The 20935-nt window shown below is 50.0% G+C and overlaps 6 protein-coding genes across 6 annotated transcripts; 4 read left to right on the top strand and 2 right to left on the bottom strand.

Moving 5' to 3' along the window:
- Nucleotides 1-1051: 1051 nt before the first annotated feature.
- On the bottom strand, nt 1052-1490 carry STEHIDRAFT_155099 (uncharacterized protein; the record flags this gene model as incomplete). The annotated part of the gene is made up of 2 exons (XM_007302197.1): nt 1052-1189; nt 1314-1490. 2 exons carry the CDS (start codon nt 1488-1490, stop codon nt 1052-1054), a joined length of 315 nt encoding a protein of 104 aa, XP_007302259.1.
- Nucleotides 1491-2413: 923 nt separating this feature from the next.
- On the top strand, nt 2414-2865 carry STEHIDRAFT_155098 (uncharacterized protein; the record flags this gene model as incomplete). Its single annotated transcript, XM_007302196.1, has 3 exons — nt 2414-2588; nt 2649-2671; nt 2749-2865. The coding sequence occupies 3 exons, from the start codon at nt 2414-2416 to the stop codon at nt 2863-2865; spliced, it is 315 nt and encodes a 104-aa protein (XP_007302258.1).
- Nucleotides 2866-3167: 302 nt separating this feature from the next.
- Nucleotides 3168-3617, bottom strand: STEHIDRAFT_155097 (uncharacterized protein; the record flags this gene model as incomplete). The annotated part of the gene is made up of 3 exons (XM_007302195.1): nt 3168-3176; nt 3312-3449; nt 3522-3617. 3 exons carry the CDS (start codon nt 3615-3617, stop codon nt 3168-3170), a joined length of 243 nt encoding a protein of 80 aa, XP_007302257.1.
- Nucleotides 3618-8844: 5227 nt separating this feature from the next.
- Nucleotides 8845-11319, top strand: STEHIDRAFT_109617 (uncharacterized protein; the record flags this gene model as incomplete). Its single annotated transcript, XM_007302194.1, has 15 exons — nt 8845-8920; nt 8994-9052; nt 9421-9528; nt 9595-9604; nt 9660-9677; nt 9836-9933; nt 10000-10024; nt 10049-10100; nt 10227-10266; nt 10337-10440; nt 10504-10563; nt 10617-10644; nt 10721-10760; nt 10817-11023; nt 11246-11319. The coding sequence occupies 15 exons, from the start codon at nt 8845-8847 to the stop codon at nt 11317-11319; spliced, it is 999 nt and encodes a 332-aa protein (XP_007302256.1).
- A 1512-nt stretch (nt 11320-12831) lies between these two features.
- STEHIDRAFT_167205 (uncharacterized protein) lies at nt 12832-16332 on the top strand (the record flags this gene model as incomplete). The annotated part of the gene is made up of 2 exons (XM_007302193.1): nt 12832-15004; nt 15440-16332. 2 exons carry the CDS (start codon nt 12832-12834, stop codon nt 16081-16083), a joined length of 2817 nt encoding a protein of 938 aa, XP_007302255.1. The 3' UTR covers nt 16084-16332.
- A 390-nt stretch (nt 16333-16722) lies between these two features.
- On the top strand, nt 16723-18231 carry STEHIDRAFT_155094 (uncharacterized protein; the record flags this gene model as incomplete). Its single annotated transcript, XM_007302192.1, has 5 exons — nt 16723-16884; nt 16941-17117; nt 17175-17306; nt 17374-17493; nt 17554-18231. 5 exons carry the CDS (start codon nt 16723-16725, stop codon nt 18229-18231), a joined length of 1269 nt encoding a protein of 422 aa, XP_007302254.1.
- Between the last annotated feature and the right edge of the window lie 2704 nt (nt 18232-20935).

The raw sequence follows: 20935 nt of genomic DNA, 5'->3' as shown, positions 1-20935 counted from the left end.
CCACGTCTCGTCCATGTCGACACACACACCACGACCTACCCCACACGCTCGTATTTCCGCTCACGTTGACTCTACCCAATTTCTTACGTCTCACATACGTCTCTCTCCACTTATCCATCTCCGACGCTCAAATTTCGTCTTCACAACCTTCCCACACCTCGAAAACATCACGAACACACCCTATTCCACCAACACGTCAAACACATCCTTCCCACCCTCCCGTCACGCCCACTCAACCTTATCCAAACCGCTCACAACCGTCTCTGTCATATTTTTCACATCAACACGCTCAAAACCAACCTTCGACCCTCGCTCCATCATTTATCTTACGCCTTCATTCCACTCTCCACGTCCGACTCAAAAATACACATAAAATACCCGAAAAAAATCGATTTTCTGCCCTATTTTCCCACGGTTATATCAGTCTCCACGTGACATTTTCAAGTCATTTGCGCTCTTCCCTTGGCGACTTGCTGTCTCTCTTTACGCTGGTGTGTGTGTCTGTTTCCTCTTTTCGGGTTCCACACTATGTTGAATGGCGACACAAGAGTTACGGTGTATACATCAGTAAACCCTTTCGGCAATTTGTGGCACTCATTCTTGATTTGTACTCGTAATATGTCATGACTCCCGCTGGATTTCCTCCAATTAACACTCCTACCTCTCTACCTACAAGTACAATAACCTCGCTCCCCCTACAAAACCATTTGTCTTCCTCCATCCAAATTAAGACATATCAGCAACACCTTTCACCCCCGCAACCGTCGTGACACTGTCTGCATCCGACCTCGTCATGAGCTCTTCAAACCGTCTCACTATCTTTCCCTCAATATCAGGAAAGGTCTCACAAGAAACCACACCATGTCGAGCTCTTCTCCTAGGCTCATTCGTGCCCGTCCATCTGCTATATCTACTCCCGACCCTGTGCCTGTGAGGGAAGTTTTGGTTTGGTTTGAGGAGGAACTTGTAGGGGGCGTGGAGGTGGCGGTGGTGGCGAGGAGTTAGTTGGGTATTGTGATTGCCATCTTGCGTGTGATTTCGACGGAGAGATCTAGGATTTGATTTCTAGTACGGATGTAAGTGCAAAGGTAACGATAACTGCTTGTGATTTGATGAGTTCGGACGCGGTGATTAGCGATAAACGACCGAGATTGAGGGCAGCCTGTGCGAAGTTAGAGCAGGTCGCTGGCTAACATATCCGCACACCCCAACATACAACAGGAAAAAGTGTCAGCTCAGCCTCATGATCCGCACGCATCGACACAAGAATCCATGAAAAGGAAACGGATTGACAGACAGTTGAAGAAACACACCTGCACGAAGTCAGACAACTGAGCCCAAACCACACCGTCTTCTTCGCCGTCGGATGTGAAGTATACATCCCCCCTCGTCGCTTCCGAAAGCTGGAAGTTCTGGCTTACACCCAGATCTATCGCGTCCGCCTCTTTGCCTTTCACGGTGAGGTTCGTTTCGTTCGGGCCTAAGGCCATGGAACGAAACAGGGCAGGACGAATTGAATAAAATCAGTCCCCGGATGTGGACATGGACGTGGACATACGCAAAAAAGAAAAGACTAACTTTGTTGCTCACTTCTCGCTCTCGCCCACCGTCCGGCCAATCAATATCCTCCGTCCGAGAACAGGGAACGAACTACCAAAGCACACTCCACAGCACGCTCTACGCCTTGAACAACAATCTCGACTGTGCATCCTGCGGCATCATCGCCCAATCCCTTCTCGCTCCCGTCGTTATCTCCCTTCGCCCTCATCCTGTCTATCATACCTCCCCGCACTCTTGAATTCTCATTCCTCGGACACCCCGAAAGGAGATCTAACGAATCATCGGAACCTGAGCCGGATGCTGTGGGAGTCCGGATCCCTCGTCCTCCACAGCAGCGATGGTCCATCAAGTGCAGACGGTGCATACCTCACAGAGCACGCGGAGTCTTTGTTCGTGTAGGATACGAGGACGTAGCTCGTCGTAGTGATAGCCGCGAGGGGTTTGGAGGTAAGCGTTCTGGTTGCTTCGTTTGGTGATTGTGTGTATGCTTGCGTGTGCGAGTTGTTTTTCGGTGGGAAGGTGGACAGTTTGTCGATTAAGTGCGTCGATTGGTAGGTTGATTGCGTGTGTTTCGATGCATCAGTTGAGGACGTTGGTCGTATGATTGGTTGGGCGCACGGGCCGAGCCCGCGGGTAGAATGGGTTCGTAGAGTTCGGGTGTCCGTGATAGGGGCGAAATGGCGGGGTGGTATCTAGATAGTTTGTCAAGAATGACGAAGGAGGGAGGGAGGAAGGGGGTAAGTGTGGTAGGAAGCACTGATAGACGGAGATGGATCCTTTCAGCGACCAACGAAACGATCGTAGAAGCACGAATTGCTTCATTACAGGGAAAAGGCGGGACGGAACGAGATCAATGCCTCGTGGAAGAGACGAACCAGAGTTCCTCTTTCCCGAAATCGAGAAGAGACCGATGGGGATCCCAGTTCTCCGTGAAGAACTACTTCAGACAACTCCATGCCGCCCTCGTCTGTTCCCACACCCATATACATTCAGGCCAGGCCATCCATTCAACGTCCTCCTATTCGTCCGTGCGTCCGTTCGTCGACAAGGTACGCATTCGTGACTGCAGTTATTGACGTTCCCGATAGTCGTTCAAAGTGGAACGGGGAGTGTATATGCTTCGAAAGTAACACTGTCAGCCACTTTCTCATCCAACACGGCTGAAATGGTCTCGAATTTTCGACATAGGGAATAGGACGGACGGCGAAGAAGGACGAAGAGAGGGCGCACCACCTCGAGGACCTCAACTGCACCTCCAACTTTCTCACCACGATCACTTTCCTCGCCGCAAAATACGCCGTGTGACACTCCTAGATCAAGAAACCATGAATTCGCATCAGCATTTATGTCGAAAAGTACGAACTCCAGCAAGGAGGAATGTGGCGCCCACGTCTGACGTCTTAATGGCACGAAGAAAGTGGACAACAAATTCGCAGATAAAATGATAACGTAGAGTGTGGAGGAAGGAGGCGTACGTACCTGCGACAAGGCAACGAATTGGTTGAGATGCGATGCTGCTCGACGCTCAAGCTCGGAGAGGAGACGACCGGAGCCATTGGATGGGAGATGGACTGGAAGCGAGTATGGAGATGTTGTGTTGCTATCGACTAGACTCCCTGTGTTACGATGATGAATGGATGTTATTAGTCAGCGCTAAAATAAACTGGGAGGGGATCCAAGGGAGTGGACGGGGGGTAGTGTGGCATAGAAAGTGTTGCGAAGATACTATGGGCTTGATGGAAAGAGCATACCTTTTCAGATGATGGCCGTGTGAGAAGCAGCATGAGTGCACATAGAGACGCGACGAAAAGCATCTTGACGAACGGCATCGCGCGAATCATACACGGTTCGAAGCGAAGGAAGTTGAGCTTTGCTTCGAGAGAGTGGCGCTACATTCAGACGGAGTCAGTAATCAGAACGAATCCCGGGCAAGGAAGAGAGTGAGAAGGAGAAGAACGTACGTGGGCCTTGAGAAAGTCGATGTCGACATCGACGCGTTCGACCATGTGTAGGAAATCGGTCCGGAGGACGAGCGAGTCTCCCGGATTGTTGAACATCCTCGTCGCGCGCTGCTACTACCGAGAATAATCGAGTCTCGTTCCGATCATTTCCTGCTGCTTCACCAACAGGTCCTACATGAGCCAAAGTCGTGTCAAGTTCAGTACGCACGCAACACAATCCTGGAGGAGAATCCCACCTCCCAACGACCAATGTCAGGTCTCCTACGAGCTCCTCCGCCCCTCCTCCACTCCTGCACCTCTTTACCATCCCTTCAACCTCGGCGTAGACTGCCTCTACCCTCCTCACTAATATCTCAAAAACGCCCGCCTAAACCTCAAACTATCCCAGATGTTTCCTAAAAACGCGACTCCTAGCTATGCACTAGCAACCTATCGAGGAGTGCAAACTAGTCGTAGAAAAACTGCGGGGATCCTATAGGTACGATGGGACGGATATGTGGGTGTGGGTGTGGGGTCGTGGGTGTGGATGTTGCAGAGAGACAGGGAGAGCGGGCGAAGGTGGAGCTTATGGAGAAGGGAATGCACAGTGTTGACCATCGCGATGGAGGTGATACTTTCACGAAACTGAGGGATACTGATCCTGAGGAGCACACTTCCCCCCACCGTAAACTATTCACCGTTGTGCAGCGTCAGCTCTGAAGAGGAGAGACAAAGTGTCACGAGACGGACCTTGAACGGCAACGAGTATGTATCAAGCCCATTTTACACGGCTACTACTCTCAAATCCTCGAGCTCCCAGAGTATTGCCATGGACTCTAACGCTTCGAGCGAGATGGACGGTTTGCTCTTTCATGGCTCTGAGCAGGTGCGTGAGGTAGCGCACCTCCCCGGCCGGATGGACGCGTCGTCATTCACTTCCGTTGTGAGTGCGTTCGCATTTCGTGCTCAGTAGGCTACCGTGATAATATGGAGATATTGGCCGTGATTAGCAGGATGTTAAGGTCGGTGAAGTGGTTGAGGGATGGCAAGGGCTGGGAGAGGCTGGGAGACGTCGATGTTCAATGTAAAGTTATCACTCGACCATCTAATCTTATCTCTAGATGTGGCACCAAAAATCTCCCGCCGTCGACCCCGAATTAGAACCTCTCCTTGCCTCGAACTTGCAAGATCTACTCTGTTTCTTTCTCCTGGACATCCCACCACCCGCTGCTCAATCGTTGAGATCGTGGACTCATCTCAGTCAATAGGTCGTATTATTAATGATCCTACTCTTTTTCGGCGCTTGGTGTGTGCTTGTTTTTCTTCTTTCCCGACCCGATGCTCTTCACTGTCGACATCGCCCCTCCTAATATATCAGTACTTCTCTTCAGCGTCAGTTTCAAGCAGCTACCACACTCTCCGCGCCTCCTATAACCGTACCCGGTGCGATGCATCACGCTTTCTCTGTCTGCTCCTCTTGCTTCGTCGATTCCGCAGTCGCGACTCCCCTTTGGGCCCTCAGCCTCACCACCGCTCTATCTCGTCCAACCATACTCTAACTCAAACGTGATGCATCTCCCCCAATCGTAATAGCCTCCCTCCACCTCTTGCACGCAGTGTGCGACACCGAAGGATCAAATTAGAGTGTTAGTGTGGCGACGAATTAGGGATCGTGTAACTTAGAACGACGTCGGGTAATAGGCAGACATCGGGCTACGCTGATGTTAGCCTCAAAATGCATGGTCAGTCGTGTTTCGCTTACTTTACTCTTCCTCCTGCTTTCGTTGGCTGCTTTCCTTTCGGTGCAATCAAGTATGTATGAAGAGATACCCTGCGTTGCGGATGCGACGGGTCCTACGTGGCCGCGACGAGACCTGCTTCTCGCTTCCTGTCTGTGCGTCTGTGCTCTCACAATGTGATCGTAGGCCTCCACACCCCATATATGATATATCCATTTCGCCTTTTACTGGACCAGTCGAGTAATCGATACATGCATCACTATGTAGGATGCATTGTTCCCCGCTCGCGGCAATCTCCTGGGTACTTCCGACGGAATGTGTATAGGGAGGAAATGCAATGGCCCTCGAGCTACCGGAAGGTCGATACGACCGATCCGACCATTCTCCTTTGTCCTTGTCCATTCGTTTTCCTGTCCATTATGCTGTTATACTCGCATCGTGGTGTCCTGCGCTGACAACTCATCTCGTTTGCTAGGGAACCCACTCGTAAGTCGACGACCTGAAAGACTAGCCGTTCCCTGATTATTGACTCCACCGTCCATCCCCCATCACCTCCACTGCTGTGATTCGAACACTGCGACTCTGGTCCTTCCGAACGTGCAGAAGAGCTTACAGTCTCTGGCCCCGAGTTTTGTGGCACTGAGGAATACCGAGCTAGAGAACTTAGAGAAGCGAAGAGAAGTGCGCGGCGGCGAGGCAAGAAAGGTGGAGGATGTGAGAGTGGATTGTGTTTAAAAGTTCTGGTCGAATGCGTAAGCTAGGATGGTGAGAGAGATGGGAGAGACGGGAGTGAGGTCAACTAGGGAAGGAATAACGCAAGGAGTCGTCATTTCAGTGACCAATGTGACAAATGGAGGGGATGTTTGACGGAATTCATGAGGGAGGCAAGGCGAACAGTTCTTGTGCACGAGGATAGCCTCGAGGAGACGAACGAGATGACCCGTTAGACGTTTGCGGAAAAGGATGAGGGTAGCGATGTAACGACGTGATATCGTCGTACTGTCGAAGATTCACGGCCTGGGGTGTGAGGCAGGACGAGAAGGTGGTTCGAAGGCGAAAAGGTATGGAGATGGATGTGTGGAGATATGGGCGTGTTGTTATGGTGAGTTTATTCCGTCCCCATCCTTATCTCACCCTTCTTGCACAGCTAAAATGTTTTAGACTTTTACAATCGAATATCGCACATTGCAATCCACTCGATTACATCAGACCTCGGTCAATCCCACCACGCAATCCGCTCCCTCCATTCGCCCGAACTGGAGGCTCTACTGCAACACACACCTAAAATGCTCCGATGTCGTTTCCTGAAGAAATGCGCCGCGCTCTCGATGGATCTCAATGAACGCGTACTCGGAAAAAATTGGGGAGAAAATGCAGGCTTCGGACTCTGAGTGGTACGACTAGTGATGGCAGGGTGAGAGGGGAAGGATGGCGTGGGACGGTGGCTGGGCGGTGGTTGGGCGGTGGTGGACGAAGGTGAGATGGTGTCGATGACTGGCTGTTGAGGATCAGGGATGCGTGAGTGCGTGTCGTGGATAGGCAACATGAGAATGACCGGGGATACTCTAAAATGGATGACGGAGCACCGCCATACGGACCGCACTCGTAAAAATAATCGTACGGCCTCTCACGTCCCCTTGAATTCTATACCCTACATGCCTTCATCACGTCCTCTTTTTCACCGCTCCTGTGTCGTGTACGCCACACAGATATCCATATGACCTCCAATCAACGACGCGACATCTTCTTCGCGCCCTATCAAACCGAGCTTGCTGTAACTATTACGATTTACGGTGGCCAGCATTGTATCAATTGTATTGCATTGTCCAGCATCCCATATCTTCTGGGACGTGTTCGTCTTCGGACGATAGAGCGCTACGTTGTTGGAACCGTACGACTGTGACGGACGATATAAACGATCGGGTCCTCCGGGGAAACGGTCGGATGAGTCGCTGTTCCCGCATGGGCTTCAGTGGGTCGCTTGTGGAAGGGTACGGTAGGTAATACAACGAAAAGCGGTAAACATCTTGACCTTGCACGTATGTCTTTCAATTTCCATCGTTACTTCTCTCATCTTTATATTGACGATTCTCTGTTTACGGCGGAACATCGCAGTAATATGATATTGTCTGCGCCGGACAATCATATACCACTAGTTGAACTCGTCATCACAGCGGGCGACAACGGAGACAACCCAAGAACGTCGTTGGTTTCTTCGAGTCTGAATCTAGAAGCAATCTACACGAACTCCCAAGCTTCGAAGACGAGGATGAAGATGTAAACCACTTATAACAGGCTGGCCCTGATCCTTCGTTCTCCGTGGCCCCAGCGTCATTGCCATTTGTAGGAAAGGAATTGACAAGATGTGGAACGGCTTGTCGGGTTCTTCAAGAGAGGGGCTGAAAGTCTGGCAGATATGGCGTCAAAGGCTGTGCGTTTGGTGTACAAACCGTCACTTGTACCACTCATATGGTGACCTGTACTGACTCATTCGATCTCTAGTATGTTTCTACTATGTCTTGAAGGCCAAAGCCTCCAGGATCAATGCCTACTCTTACTCGTCTCCCATCCTTGTTCTCGCCGGAATCTGTTGCCTATAGCGATCGCATCTTACGCGTACGTTGATCTCTCCTTGTTATCTATCTCAGTTCGTCAGACTCTGCGCTCTTGATTCAATACTATCTCGAGCAATCTGTATGCTGATACTCTTTCCTGGCGTAGTCTCCTCTTGCTCACCGACTGTCTCTCTTATGGTACAATACACTTTGTTGTCAAAGTACACACACCTCGCCACAGTGCTCCCTCCGGCAGTAGCATCACTTGGGCATACACTGCCTCAACAGATAGGGACAGAAGAATATCGACACCGCAAGGTGGAGTGAGTGGATGGAGTAAGAACGGGATATAAATTATGATCTGATCCACAGTGATTCGTGCGTCCCGTGTCTCCGGGAAGTCTGTTGACACAAAGATCTGTGACGAAACGGCTCAACTCGCTTACTGATATCTGCCCGCGAACAGCAAATTGACAGCAAAAGGTCCGCCTACTAAGGTAGGTGAAAAAAAGGAGGCGTGATACGCTCATAGAAGTATTCATAAGATTATTTTCCTCATCAATACGGTAGTGCCTTGAGTGGGTCTTGGCCTTGACATGTTACTTCATGACTCATGAGGGTGTTGAAGAATGCTTTAACCATGAGAAGTCGTCCCCCGTGTCAATTCCTAAAATTAACCGACCACGAAGTTGATATACAGCCGAATACATGAGTTGACCAAGAATATGACAAGGTCTCATGTTAGATGTATCATAGTGAAATCTTTCCTGTGATCTAGATGTATATATGCGTCTTCCCGATCATTAACTTATCCCGCTGTATCGGCTCCTCTTTTTAGATAGACGCAGCATATATTATTGAACAGATAGATCCAGTCCGATGAAACTGATGGATGCAGCGAGGGTGAAAAGATATTCCATGCTATCTTTCAAGGCGAATCACATCAGTCTCTTCATCATGGCGCTGGAGCCATCCCACATAAAAGCACAAGGCTGAGCATCACCAGAGACCAGCTGCACTCCCCATCTAACCAACTATCAGATCAGCTTAATGTCTACCACTGAACTGCCAATGCCACCGCCAGAATGGCTAGCTATCGTTCTTCCATTGGTGAAGGCCGTGCTGGGTAAGTCCCTAACTTGTTATGGCAGCGTGATGATATCTGTGGCGTACTTACTACGATATATCAACATCCATAGGACCGGGACTCTTGTGCGCAGCGGCCATGTTCGCTTTGTCAGGTATAACTACGCTTCAAGTCAGTATTTTTCATCGGCTTCATGCCTAGTCCTTCGTATACTATCTGATCGTTATTGTTGCATGCTAGACATACATTTATTACAGATCAGCTTTCGAAGATCATGTAGTAGTGAAACTCATGGTATTGTGCTCACGTCCCGAATGTATCTTGCACATAACATGATCTAGTTCTCGGCAGGTTTACTCTCTGTGGTCTGTCCTCTGCGTCTGAAATTCCATGTCGATAGACTCGATACCAGCTAACAGACTCAATAGGGCTCTGGATATCTTGCACATGATACTTGGTACATTTCCTCTCTTCGGCATATCGATTATACTGAGTCTCTGAAATTCCTACAGTCAGCCATTCTCTATACATCGTAATAGTTAGTGGGATACAGCATAAGTACTGTGCGGCAACTCAATATTGAGGATCTGCCTCTTGGTTTAGGTGATTCACTATGGAAATATCATCGCAATAAATCACGGAGTCTGGTGAGAATTGTCTTTTGCCGAAGTGATACCTCATTGAAACACCAATAATCCTTTACCATTTCGTAGGTCTCTTTACGTGAGCGGCTCTATTTGACCAAGGTGTTATCTCTGTAGCTTACTTACCTTGATAGGTCTCTGTTACTTTGACCGTGAGTTGCTTCGAAGTGACGGGGGTTATGGCTTGTTCTGACAGGCTAGTAGGACGTGACGACGCTAGTAGTGCAAAGGTAGGCCCAAATTCCTCACAGACAATATTTAACCAAACGACTGGGAATAGCTACCTTGCATATATGATATTTCGAGGTAGGACCTCCATTTCATGCACGTCGTGATCAGCCGTTGAATTTCCTTGGTTACAAATCAGTTTGCAAGACGCATTGGAAGCGTAAAGTGACGGCCTTCATTGTGAGAACTGTCCCTGCCAGGCATCACTGTACCCTGACACGGTGACATTATAATTTGATTTTCCAGGTTCTGCTGATCGTTACGAGAACTGGTACGTCTCTGCGCAATATCATAGATATATGGCTTCACCGTAACCCGCATATTGTTCTCGATAGCATTCGCCATACGTGAGTGAGATGAGTGCGACCTTGCCTTGTTTTTCATATCCTTATCCGGAGAGCAGAAACGGCAGTTCTTATGCACGTTGCTTTACTTGTCCAACGTCACCTTCTCCAGCTAATCATACATTTCAGAATGCAAAGATGGAATCTTTCCGAACTTGGTGACGGTACAGTGAGCATAACGATACCGTCTTAGGCACTTATATCGCTTTCATTGTCTGCATTCTGACATAGCCATTCAGCGACAGGCATTCGTTTCGAAGTTAGCGTTATGGGTCACGAGTAATGGCGCTATCATGGTCGGACTTTCCGTGTTGCTGCACACGAACAAGACTGCCTTTTCAAGGTATTTTCATCCCCTCGTCCTCTGTTGAATATTACTCAACTCCAAGATGCATCGACAACTTAGGACGAATACCTTCATTGACAAACTCATTACTTACGCTGTCGAAAGATTCATATTAATCACGTACGCATCTCTTTATGCGAACACATCGTATCGGATATTCATCTACCTCACAGCGTGGTAGTGCTCGTTGAGCTTGTCGGAGTCAGTCCTGTCTCACTTTGATGTGAGGCGAGAATCTGATCTAGTACATGAATTCAAGATCATAGTTTTTCCAAAGGCCACTTGGACGTTAGCCATGGACTTCTTCATCGCACAATGTGAGCTAGGACTTACTGTCGGGAGTCGTGGCTTTACTCACATACTCATATCGTAGTGGAATGCAATTCTCTCCTCGCCATGCTGAACGTTCGACAGAATCTTCGCAGCACGGTCTCGCGCCCCGTACTAGGCCTCGCAAACGTCCACCCGGGTTTGCGACACGACCATCGAGACATAGAGCAGCATCGTCCCACAGTCATCGAAATCCGGCATAACGTCACGACTCACCGTGATACTGGATCTTCGATTGACGAACCTAGGGGTGAGTTGTTGGAGATGAAGGACCTTCAGGAGAAGATGAGCAGTGAGGTGTGAGGCATGAGGAATGAGACGCGAGGATTGCAAGATATGTTGGATACGTTCTTCCGTATAGAACAATTATCACACAATGTAACATCGGAAGTTGAGCGTCGGTCTTGACTGTCTCATTTGACGTCGCCTGGTCTTACGAACTTTCCATACATATGCAAATGATCGACTAAAGGGGGTGGTGACGAACGGTTAGAGCAAGATACAACCGTTCAGAAGGAGGGTGTGAAGTATTCCTGCGCTTGGTAGTTTTTGGATCACGTCATGAAGAGAACACCAACTCGCGAAGTAATGGGAGCCTTCGCCGGGATGACTATGAATGTGGCAAAAAAATCATTTGTGAGATAAAAATTGGATGTGACACAATGGGAGTGTTTGACGATTGCGAAATAGATCCCGGATAAGACAAAACGGGGGCCTATGATATCCGGGAAGTGATGGAGGGAGTCGAGGTGGAGACAGAAAGGGAGAGTGAGACCGAAATTTTAAAGGCGGAATAGTAGTACAGTAACTGATACGCACCATGAAGTCCGCGTTTTGTCTTCAAAACGTATCCCGCTCTCTATTCCACTTCGGCACCTAACCATCCACGTTGAGATCGATGCAATGATGTTCCAGAAAAAAAGACTGATCGCGCCGCGGTATTCCAATCCGTTATCGTGGAACGAATGTGTTTCTATCCTGACGGCGGTCATCTCTCAGCGCCGATGAACACGACAACAAGGGAATTGGACTTTGGGATATTTGGGGAGTCTCGAGAGCGGTGCCCCGAACCTGGTATCGTCCATTCAGAAGATGGGTCAGCAACGGCGTTAGATATACTATAAGACAAGACGAACACAGTAGGGGGAAAGCAACTTACGAAGTCGGGGAGTCAAGACTTCCGTCCCCGCCAAGACATGGCCCCATCGTTTTGGAGCTCTTCGGCGACGCTATCCTAAGCATGAGATTCTCGAATCTGACCCATGTTCAGACGCCACATTGACACCGAGTTAAATAACAGGATCACAGTCCTTAGCTTACTCGTCTGCCTTCGACATCAGCGTCGAAACGTTTAGCACCAGCGTAGACGGATGCCGTGCGGCAATATAAGCTACAAATCGCGTCGATATGGCTCGGGCAGTATCTTAGCGAGCCTTCGCCCTATCTGAGGGCCAAATTATTCACGAGAAATCGTAGACAAATAGGCCTCCATCGGAAGACAGCACAAGGACAGTGATTGGGCGCAGAGTCAGACCGAATTTGCATAGTTCGCGTTCGGAATATTGCTTCAATATGATAGGGAACCGCGTTCATATCACGGTCACGGAAGGTATCAAGTATCTGCATCAGAGGTGACCCAGGTAGGGAGGCTCAAAATAATTAATACGACGTATACAGTTTTATCAACAGAACGTCTTGAACAGAAAGTCATCAGTACGCGCTATGCAATCATATTTTCCTCGTGCAGAGCATGAAAAAGAAGCAAAGCAGAGCGCCCAAGATGTACACATCCCATGAAGTTCAGCAAAGTACTAGTCCTATAGTAAGTGGACGAGCACAGCGATTCAGAGCAGTGGTAGCTGTTGTGGTCGAGAGAAAGAGCGACACGATGTTTACCGTTGCGTTGTTGTGGCACCCATCAAATGTCACTTGAGCCGCTGTGTGGCGTAATACGTCAAGCCACAGCTGATCTTGTCCTTCCTCGTTCTCCTCGTCGTCCTGATCGCTCTGGCTATCCTCTTCGTCGTCAACCACCGCGTTGACTGCTAAGTTACGAATATGTCACTGGCGTCTAATTCGCTTCGAACGACGAGGAACTCGGTTCGTGAACCTGTCGAGCATGCCAGTCCTTCACGTCGTTCCTCCAACCCTTCGTCATCTCCGCAGTCCTCTCAACCGGAGATCTCTTCACCACCCTCATACTCTCCAATCCTTTTATCTTCGCCCAATGTCGTACACGCTGCATCGTCTTTACCACTTGTGCAAGATTCAGCGAACGGGAACGGGGTTGGGACTGGGAGCGGGAATGTAGGCGAAAGAGGAGGAGAAGAGGAGCAGGACGATATCCCACCGCCAGTGTATACGCTCGTGGCAGATGAGAGTGCCGGAGAAAGCACGGTTCCGGTAGACGTTGACGATGGAGGAGAGCCTAATGGCAGCCAAGTCCCCGTTGAGTCCAACCTACCCAGTTCTCCGACAGTCTATCACCAGCCTTCATCACCACAGACATTCCGGCCTTCGACATCCTCCCATGATATCCCCGTTCTCGAAATTCAACCGTCATCTTCTCCACCAAGGCACTCGCCTTCGAGTCCGTCGTTGCCTTCCGCGCCACAATCACCTACTTCGACCCTGCGTCCTATACATGCTCGTTCTTCGTCATCGACGGAGGGACGACCTCTATCCCAGTTTGCCCTCGACTTCTATGCCTCTGCAGGTATAAACTCGGGTACGGATGGTTTTCAACCAGTCCCCGAGAGCTCCACGAACGCTGCGACGAGTATAACGAGTCCGGGTTCGACATCGAATGTGAACGCTGCCACTTCGAGCGCCCAACGACCACCCGTTCCTCCTCGTCCACCCGTTCCTCCTCGTCCACCGTCATCCTACAGCACCTACAACCACGCACCTCCCGTTCGTCAGAATTCCGGGTATGGCGCGTCGGTCGTTCCTCCCCTCCAGCTCGATCCAATTAGCCAACCACCAGGTACTGCAGGACGCGTATCCATGCCTGTACCCATGCCCTCACCTCCCTCGAACGCATCCTACTCCCCGCATCCACAACAATCCCCACATATCCAACCTCCACCTCTGCCCAACTCATTCTCCACGTCCTCGCAATTGAATCCTTCACAGACCCTTCATACACTTACATACTCTCCGTCGTTAGCTGTACCTCCTCTATCGACGATACACCAGTTTGGGCCACACATAGGTCTACAGCCTTCCTCATCGCCTTCATTTGGGCCCCATTCCTCGCCGCCGCCTCCACCTCAGCCACAACCACCCCCATCTCCGCAGCCTCCACATTCACCGTTTCTTCCTTCTCATGCGCCACAGCATCTCTCACCACCTCAACCGGGCTACGCTTCTCCACATCCGCCTCCTCCAGGCCCTCCTCCTCCACCTCGACCTATAACACCGCCGTTCATGCATGCTCCCTCAATATCCATCGCCCCGCCTCCGCCACCATCGCCCTATCCGCCCGTACCCAATCAACCATATGCTCCATACGCCAGCGATAACGACTATTCATTCCCCATACCTTCCACGGGCCCAACGGACCCGTTCGCTTCCACATATCCAAATTCTCCACCGCCTCAAGTATCTCCCCAGTCCTTGTCTGGCTCAGGTCGTAGGCCTGCAGTTTCCGACTTCGCAAGGGCGTTCTATTCCGCTGGTGCGGATTTTGTGGATTCGAGGCTAAACCGAGGTGGTCCCTCACCGAATCCTCAGCCACAGCCAAATCCACAGCCGCAAGGAGGGCCGAATCCACAGCCGAACCCACAGCCGAATCCACAGCCGAATCCACAGCCTGCGTCCATTCAAGATCGCTTAGGAGTGGCGTCAAATCTGTACTCGCGTATGCGCTCGCTTTCTGTTGGAGTCGATTCTGAGTCTTCGAGGGCATCCACGTACGCGCCTCCACCGGGCGATCCGCCACAGTCTAGTATGAGCGGGTCGGACTATCTGATGCCGAGGCCGAGTCTGAACGGTGGGCATGCGCGGCGGAGGAGTTTCGGTGGCCGAATCAGTCCTGGGCCTGGTGTTAACGGTGACGGGACCGGGAGCGGAGCGGGTTCGAGTACGGGAGCTGGGAGTGGCGCTGGTTATGGGAGAGATGGGAGACAGCTACCGGATGCGAGCCCGACAAACGTGCCGGTGCCGGGGCATCCATTGATGAACCAGGGGATGATACTGGTATATCCGAGAGGGTTTGAGTGCGCGAAATGTGAGTTCTTCTTCTTCGCCTTTGTTTTTCTTGTCGATTTCCGGGAACGTTTTAAGGTCTTGTGGTGCTTTCCATTTCGGGTGGCGAAGTCGGTCAAAGCGAAGTTGAACGAGATGCAGACGAGCCTGTTTCGCAGTCTTCGTCGGTGTCTGGGTGATTCCTGGGGGTTACTTCGATGCTGGTCGGTTCTGGTCATCCGAGAATTCGGTAGCACATTCGAGTATCATACCGGTGGCTTCATAGACATATGAACAATTTTCGACTGTTCATCCGCGTCTGAGGTGGTTCTGGTCTAAGCATGAGCCGACTTCGCTCTACCTTCAACCCTTCACCCTTTTTGCCGTTTCTACGTACGACTCAGTTCCCTCGTCGTCCATCGGCTCTTTTCGTCGATGCTAATCCATGGATTCATTTCCCATGTTTGCTCTTTCTCAGGCAAGAACACTGGATACAAGAACGCAGATCCGAGTCGGCCTTGTCGAACGTGCTGGGAACAACACGCCCAGCCTTACGCAGGGCTCTACCTCCACGCACCTTGGGGCTCTCCTACCTCCATCTCCCCCTTATTTTCTCGCGATATTACCTTTCAAAGACCGATCACGTCTGCAAATCATTCGCCATACCACACTCGACACGGCAGAAGGGCTTCCTACTCCGTTCCACACAGCGACGCTGTACCGCAATCTCTTCCGCTACCGCCAGCACCGCCGACACATCCACGCTCTCCTTCTTTGACGTTTTCGCCACCACCACTGTCACAGTCTCCGTACCAGCACCCCTCGAGCTACTTCGCCAACACTAGATCGAACCCGACTCGCGATGGAGCCGTTAGCTGTGGGCCCGAAGAAGGCGGGGGTTGGAGATCGAGGGTGGACGATTTGGTGCAGGTGGCGGAGGGTTGGGCGGGTGGGACGATGTCGTTAACGAGGGCTTTGACGGGTGCTGGCGGAAACGGGAATCAAAATGGAGGTGCGAATGTGAATGGGAGAAGGAACGAAGCGGCAGGAAGTGGTGGGAGATTGAGAAAGAGGGGTACGGGTGGGAGTCGTGACGGTCCAGGTGCACTTGGGTGGCAATGAGCTTGAGTGGGATCGAAACGAGATGGAAAGATGGCGCTTGGGGCACTTTCGCTTTGGTGCGCAGTCACGATGGAGGATTCTTTTGATTCGTGGATATCATTCCTAGTCGCCATTTTTTCAACGCCGCTCAGTGGTAGCTTTTTATTCGCGGACGATTTTTTCGACCTTCCTTGCACTATCTAATCTTCACGAGCATATTTTCTCATTTTCGTCGGCAGGCTAGTTGTCACATAAATTGCTAATTTATTCTCAGTTATTGTTTCCTATTCCGGGGGACAACAAGCGTGAGTTGATCAAGGGAACGAGCTTGAAGCGGCGGTATGCAACGCTGAACAAAGGATCAAACGGATGAAGGGGGATATATATAAGGTCAGCCAGATCCTTCCGAGAACACTTTTCGTTCTTGTTATCGTTCGTCGACCTCTGAACATACCGCACAAGCACTCACGAAGTCATCCAAACTGAGACCAAAGTAAGTACTCTACACATCATCTCGCTCTCTTAGCCGCCCTCGAGTCATGGTATGCCGTTGCGAGACTCGACAGGCGAGCGGCACGCCACACGAGCATTGACCTGCTTTGTTACTATAGCGCTGCAGGGCGTACATCGTGCTCGACGCATATCTCGAGCACTAATCGTATGGAGTCAGGATCCGCTCGTTCCACTCTGAACTCAGGCGTGCACGATCTCGATCTAAAATGGGCGACAATCTTTAAAGAGAACCCTCAACGCGTGGTCGATATCTTTGATTTATCGTCCAACGCTGTTGGGAAAAGGAACAAATGGGGAGACACTATCATGGTACGTACCTCGTCCCGGCGTTGGGGCTATATACCTCACTACCTCGAACATGATAGGATATGGAACATGTTCGGTTCGGCATACAAAACGCCATAGTGACCCCCGACCGACGTGATCAATGGGACGGCCTTGTCGTTGCTGATATTGTCGGCAGGTTATGCGAATGCGTGAATGGTGTACGTTCCACGTTCGGGTACCGTCTTGCTCCCACTCCTCCCGGCGAACCGATGCGGGTGAGAGCGTACGCCAGTTCCTCGTTAGTACACTCCTCAATTTGACTCTTTTCATAGTACCACTCGGCACACTATGATCCACTCTGGTACATCGCACAGATATGTGAAGAACTTGGGTCCAACCGACGCTCGACCAACACAATAGTAGTTTCCACTCTTCGCCGCTACTGGAAGAGCATGATGCAACGTGTGAGTGACGCCACTCCTACCAAACACCGTGATTATATGAGTACAATACTAACCACACACCGTACAGCTATGGGATAAGCCTGGTCAAACTAACGTTCCCCTCTCGGAGATGAAGTTTGAACGAATACCCGTATATGTTATTGTAGAGACAATGTGTGAGGTCACGATGGATACATCCTTTGTATCGGTTCGTTATCTTGCTCTATATCCTGTCAAATAATATCGTGCACTAACCAGTCAATTTTAGATGCTGCAGAAAGATGAGGACCTAACCACACGCCTCATATTTCGCTACTTGATGCACTCCACTACGCCGGACGAGTTCCAAATCATGCCTACCTTCCTCCGTTCGGTATACGTTGGCAATGATACAGACGAAACTCTCAACCACGCTCTGCTGATGAAGAAATTATTCAGAGATATCCAAGTCGGATGTAGGGGCCTCCATCGCTTCATTGAAAAGCTCGAGTGGTTATTACGGAACCTTCACGAGGACCCTTATTTCTGCGGCACCACCATCCAGACTCTCAGCATACTTTTTGACTACAGCGTCATAGCTAGAAAATGCTTGTCGAGGGGCGAGCCCGTCTTTGCGCGATTTTTTGTGAAGAAGAAAGGCATTTGGAAGTCCGTCTTTCAGACTCTTGTTTCAGCTAGGGAGATCGTGCACGGAAGCTCCAGGGTCGAAGCGTCGTCCTCGATGATTGATTTACCCGAGGCGGTAATACAACTCATATCGTGCACCCTTTCGTCTACAGAGGAATCGATTCCCGAAGAATTGATCTCTTTTATTCGACTTCTGGTCCAGGCCGGCATGTTTGCCGCGCTTGATGAGGCTTTAGCACGGTCTACCTCCTCAACAGGCACGTTCAGTATGTATGCTTCAGCTAATATGCCTCGCGCCTACACTTTTGGATTGACTTGACGTTTAGATTACATCCAGACAATACTGTCAATCATCAATCAAGCCGCTGTAGATAACCCATCGCTGTACGCATGTCTACGCCCGGAGCTGCCGCGCCCTCGGTCCCTTCGTGCGCTCTTAGACATGGCCTATATCGGCGCAGAGAAACCATTACCTCCAAACTCATTTCCACGCAGTATTCTTCTAGAAACCGCTCCAGACACAGTAGAGGCCATCCATATTCGACCATGGTTTTACTGGGATACAGTGTCCCAACAGTGCGCGGTATATAAGCAGTGCGCACGAAGAGGGTGCAGCAGGAGGAGAAAGACCAGGTGTAAAGCTTGCAAAACGACGGAATATTGTGGTTATTATTGCCAGAAAGAGTGAGTGACTTTCGCTTCTGAAACGATCAATGTTTTCTGAGCCGTACCCAATGTTGTCATTCACATTTATAGGGACTGGAGCGAGCACCGCTTGATCTGTGGGTTCACGATCTTCGAGGTTCCCGATGGGTCATGCGAGTCCGAATCCAGGCTCGACATAACTTATCCGTCAAGATTTCCAGTCGTGTCGTGTGGACACGGTGGATTTTGATATGTACTTATAGCCTCTGTCGATGTAGGCTCTTCCATATGCAACCGATACGAAGAAATGATCATGGCCTCCACGCTTTCAGTGAGAAATCAAAAATGTTGGGGTTCCCGCATGAGGATGCTCAAATGGAGGGCTCGCCGTTTCATTTGGACTAATACTGTTGGTCAAGTGGTACTAGAGAGTCTAGAAGCAGTGCCGTGCGTATACTTGGAGGCATACTCAGTATGTTTGTTCCAACCTTGAACCTTCCGACTGCACGTTTTCTCGCCCTTCACTTTCTTCCGCTCACGGTCTCTAACGTAGGTGTCTGCCACGAACGCGCTCAGAATACTACAACGTGGGATCACTTCCGTCTTGATTCCCGACAAGCCACCAACGACTTGATGCGGTTGTTCGCGTGGTGATGACGCTTCCTTGTTTTGCGCAGTACGTCGCAAGCTAACCATGCTACTTACCGAACACGTACCATACCGTCGCTGATACTCTTGAATCTGATCGATGTCCATCGCATGCTGGGGTGAGTTTGGGTGGGTATATGTACAGAAATTAAGGAGGAAGACATATGTAGCATGCGGAGAGAATGATGGGGACGAATGAGAAGATCCGCACTGGGAAGGACGGAAAACGAAGTGCGGATCATGAAGACCTTGGGCAGCCTTGGGCGCACAAAAAACATCATCATTCTACATCACAATCAGCTAAAAACATGATCATTGCAAAGTACGACACAACTCCCTTCGATTTCTTATCTCTAGGTTCTCACTAGGTTTGAGTGGCATGATCGAGGAGACCGGATGGGTCTTATTGAAGAGTTCATCAACGATGTCTATTCCTGTTTAACTCATGCGGCGCCCAAGCGGGTTGGGCTTGCGCCGTTACCCCCTGCGGTAAAGGCCTGAGAAGATCGTTGACGAGTCCTTTCTATTTATCAGCTACTCGACTATTCTGTGCTCTGCGGACATTCCTAAGTATCTCTCGAGCTCTCTTTCCTCCTCGATGAATTGCACAGCTAACTTTACGCAAGACTGCACTGAAGCCCTACAGAGCATACATTTGTGGGCCGAATCACAGATCACAGATCTCCTGATCAATATGGTTGTCTTATCCGTCGAGACTGGGCTATACAGTGCGTCTTTGTCCTGATGCCACCATAACAGGCTGACTAGTAGTCCGGTATCTTCAGCATTGTCAATTGCGTTATTTTCTGTTTCTACATACATATTATGGTGCGTATATAGTCCTGAGTGCCCGCTGGGTACGTATAGTATCCTGCTCATTGTGTACTTCAGGTCAAGAAGTCTACTCGTCAGAACCAATCTGGTCATGTGGTCTGCGACTTGCCTGATGTTTACAGTTTCTACGGCACACTACGTCTTACAATGGGTCTTCGTATTGGTAACTAATACGGAGGATCAAGCAACGGTGGACGGTTTCCGTGTTCTGTTCTACCGTGGAGATCCCTATATTTGGCCTGAGAACCGACTTTGGACCGCTCTGAATTATACGATAAACTATCTTCCCATCATCAACGTGAGTTGCTCTTGTCAAACTGTCCGAAAAGTCTGATTATTGACACGCTTGTCATGCAGTATCTTATGAGTGATATCATCGTCTTTTGGCGGGCGTGGGTGTTATGGGATCATAGCCCACGCATCATGACTTTGGGGACCTTTCTAGTGGCAGGTACCGCTGGTGTGTTTCATAGATTGACTAAGAGTTCACTCTCCCAGGCTGACCAGCACTTTAGTGGCCGCAGTTGTCTGTCACGGCGGGGGAACCACTATTTAGAGCACGCTAAAGGCATTTCTATTGTGAAATCAATATTTTATACATAGAGGGGAAAATGCAGTCGTCCAAATACCAGATTTAGCGTAGTTTGATGTGTAATCTATTGTTTTCCTTTGGATTCCGCTTCAAAGTTTCCCATGTCGGAGGCTGATGAAAAAAAATGGACCCGAGCGAATGATAATATTTGGACTAAACTTTAGAGTCCTCCAAAGGAGGATCTATATATTTTATCTTGATCTCAATATGGCGGCAGTGAAAGCCAGCCTTTGGAGTGCCCGATTTGGTGCACCAAAGATAAACAATCCAGCCCAATATGGCGCTCGCTATAGTTCAACTTTGG

This window comes from Stereum hirsutum, assembly GCF_000264905.1.
Source record: "Stereum hirsutum FP-91666 SS1 unplaced genomic scaffold STEHIscaffold_4, whole genome shotgun sequence".
Classification (NCBI taxonomy): Eukaryota; Fungi; Basidiomycota; class Agaricomycetes; order Russulales; family Stereaceae; genus Stereum; species Stereum hirsutum.
This window is presented reverse-complemented; position numbering and strand designations above follow the sequence as displayed.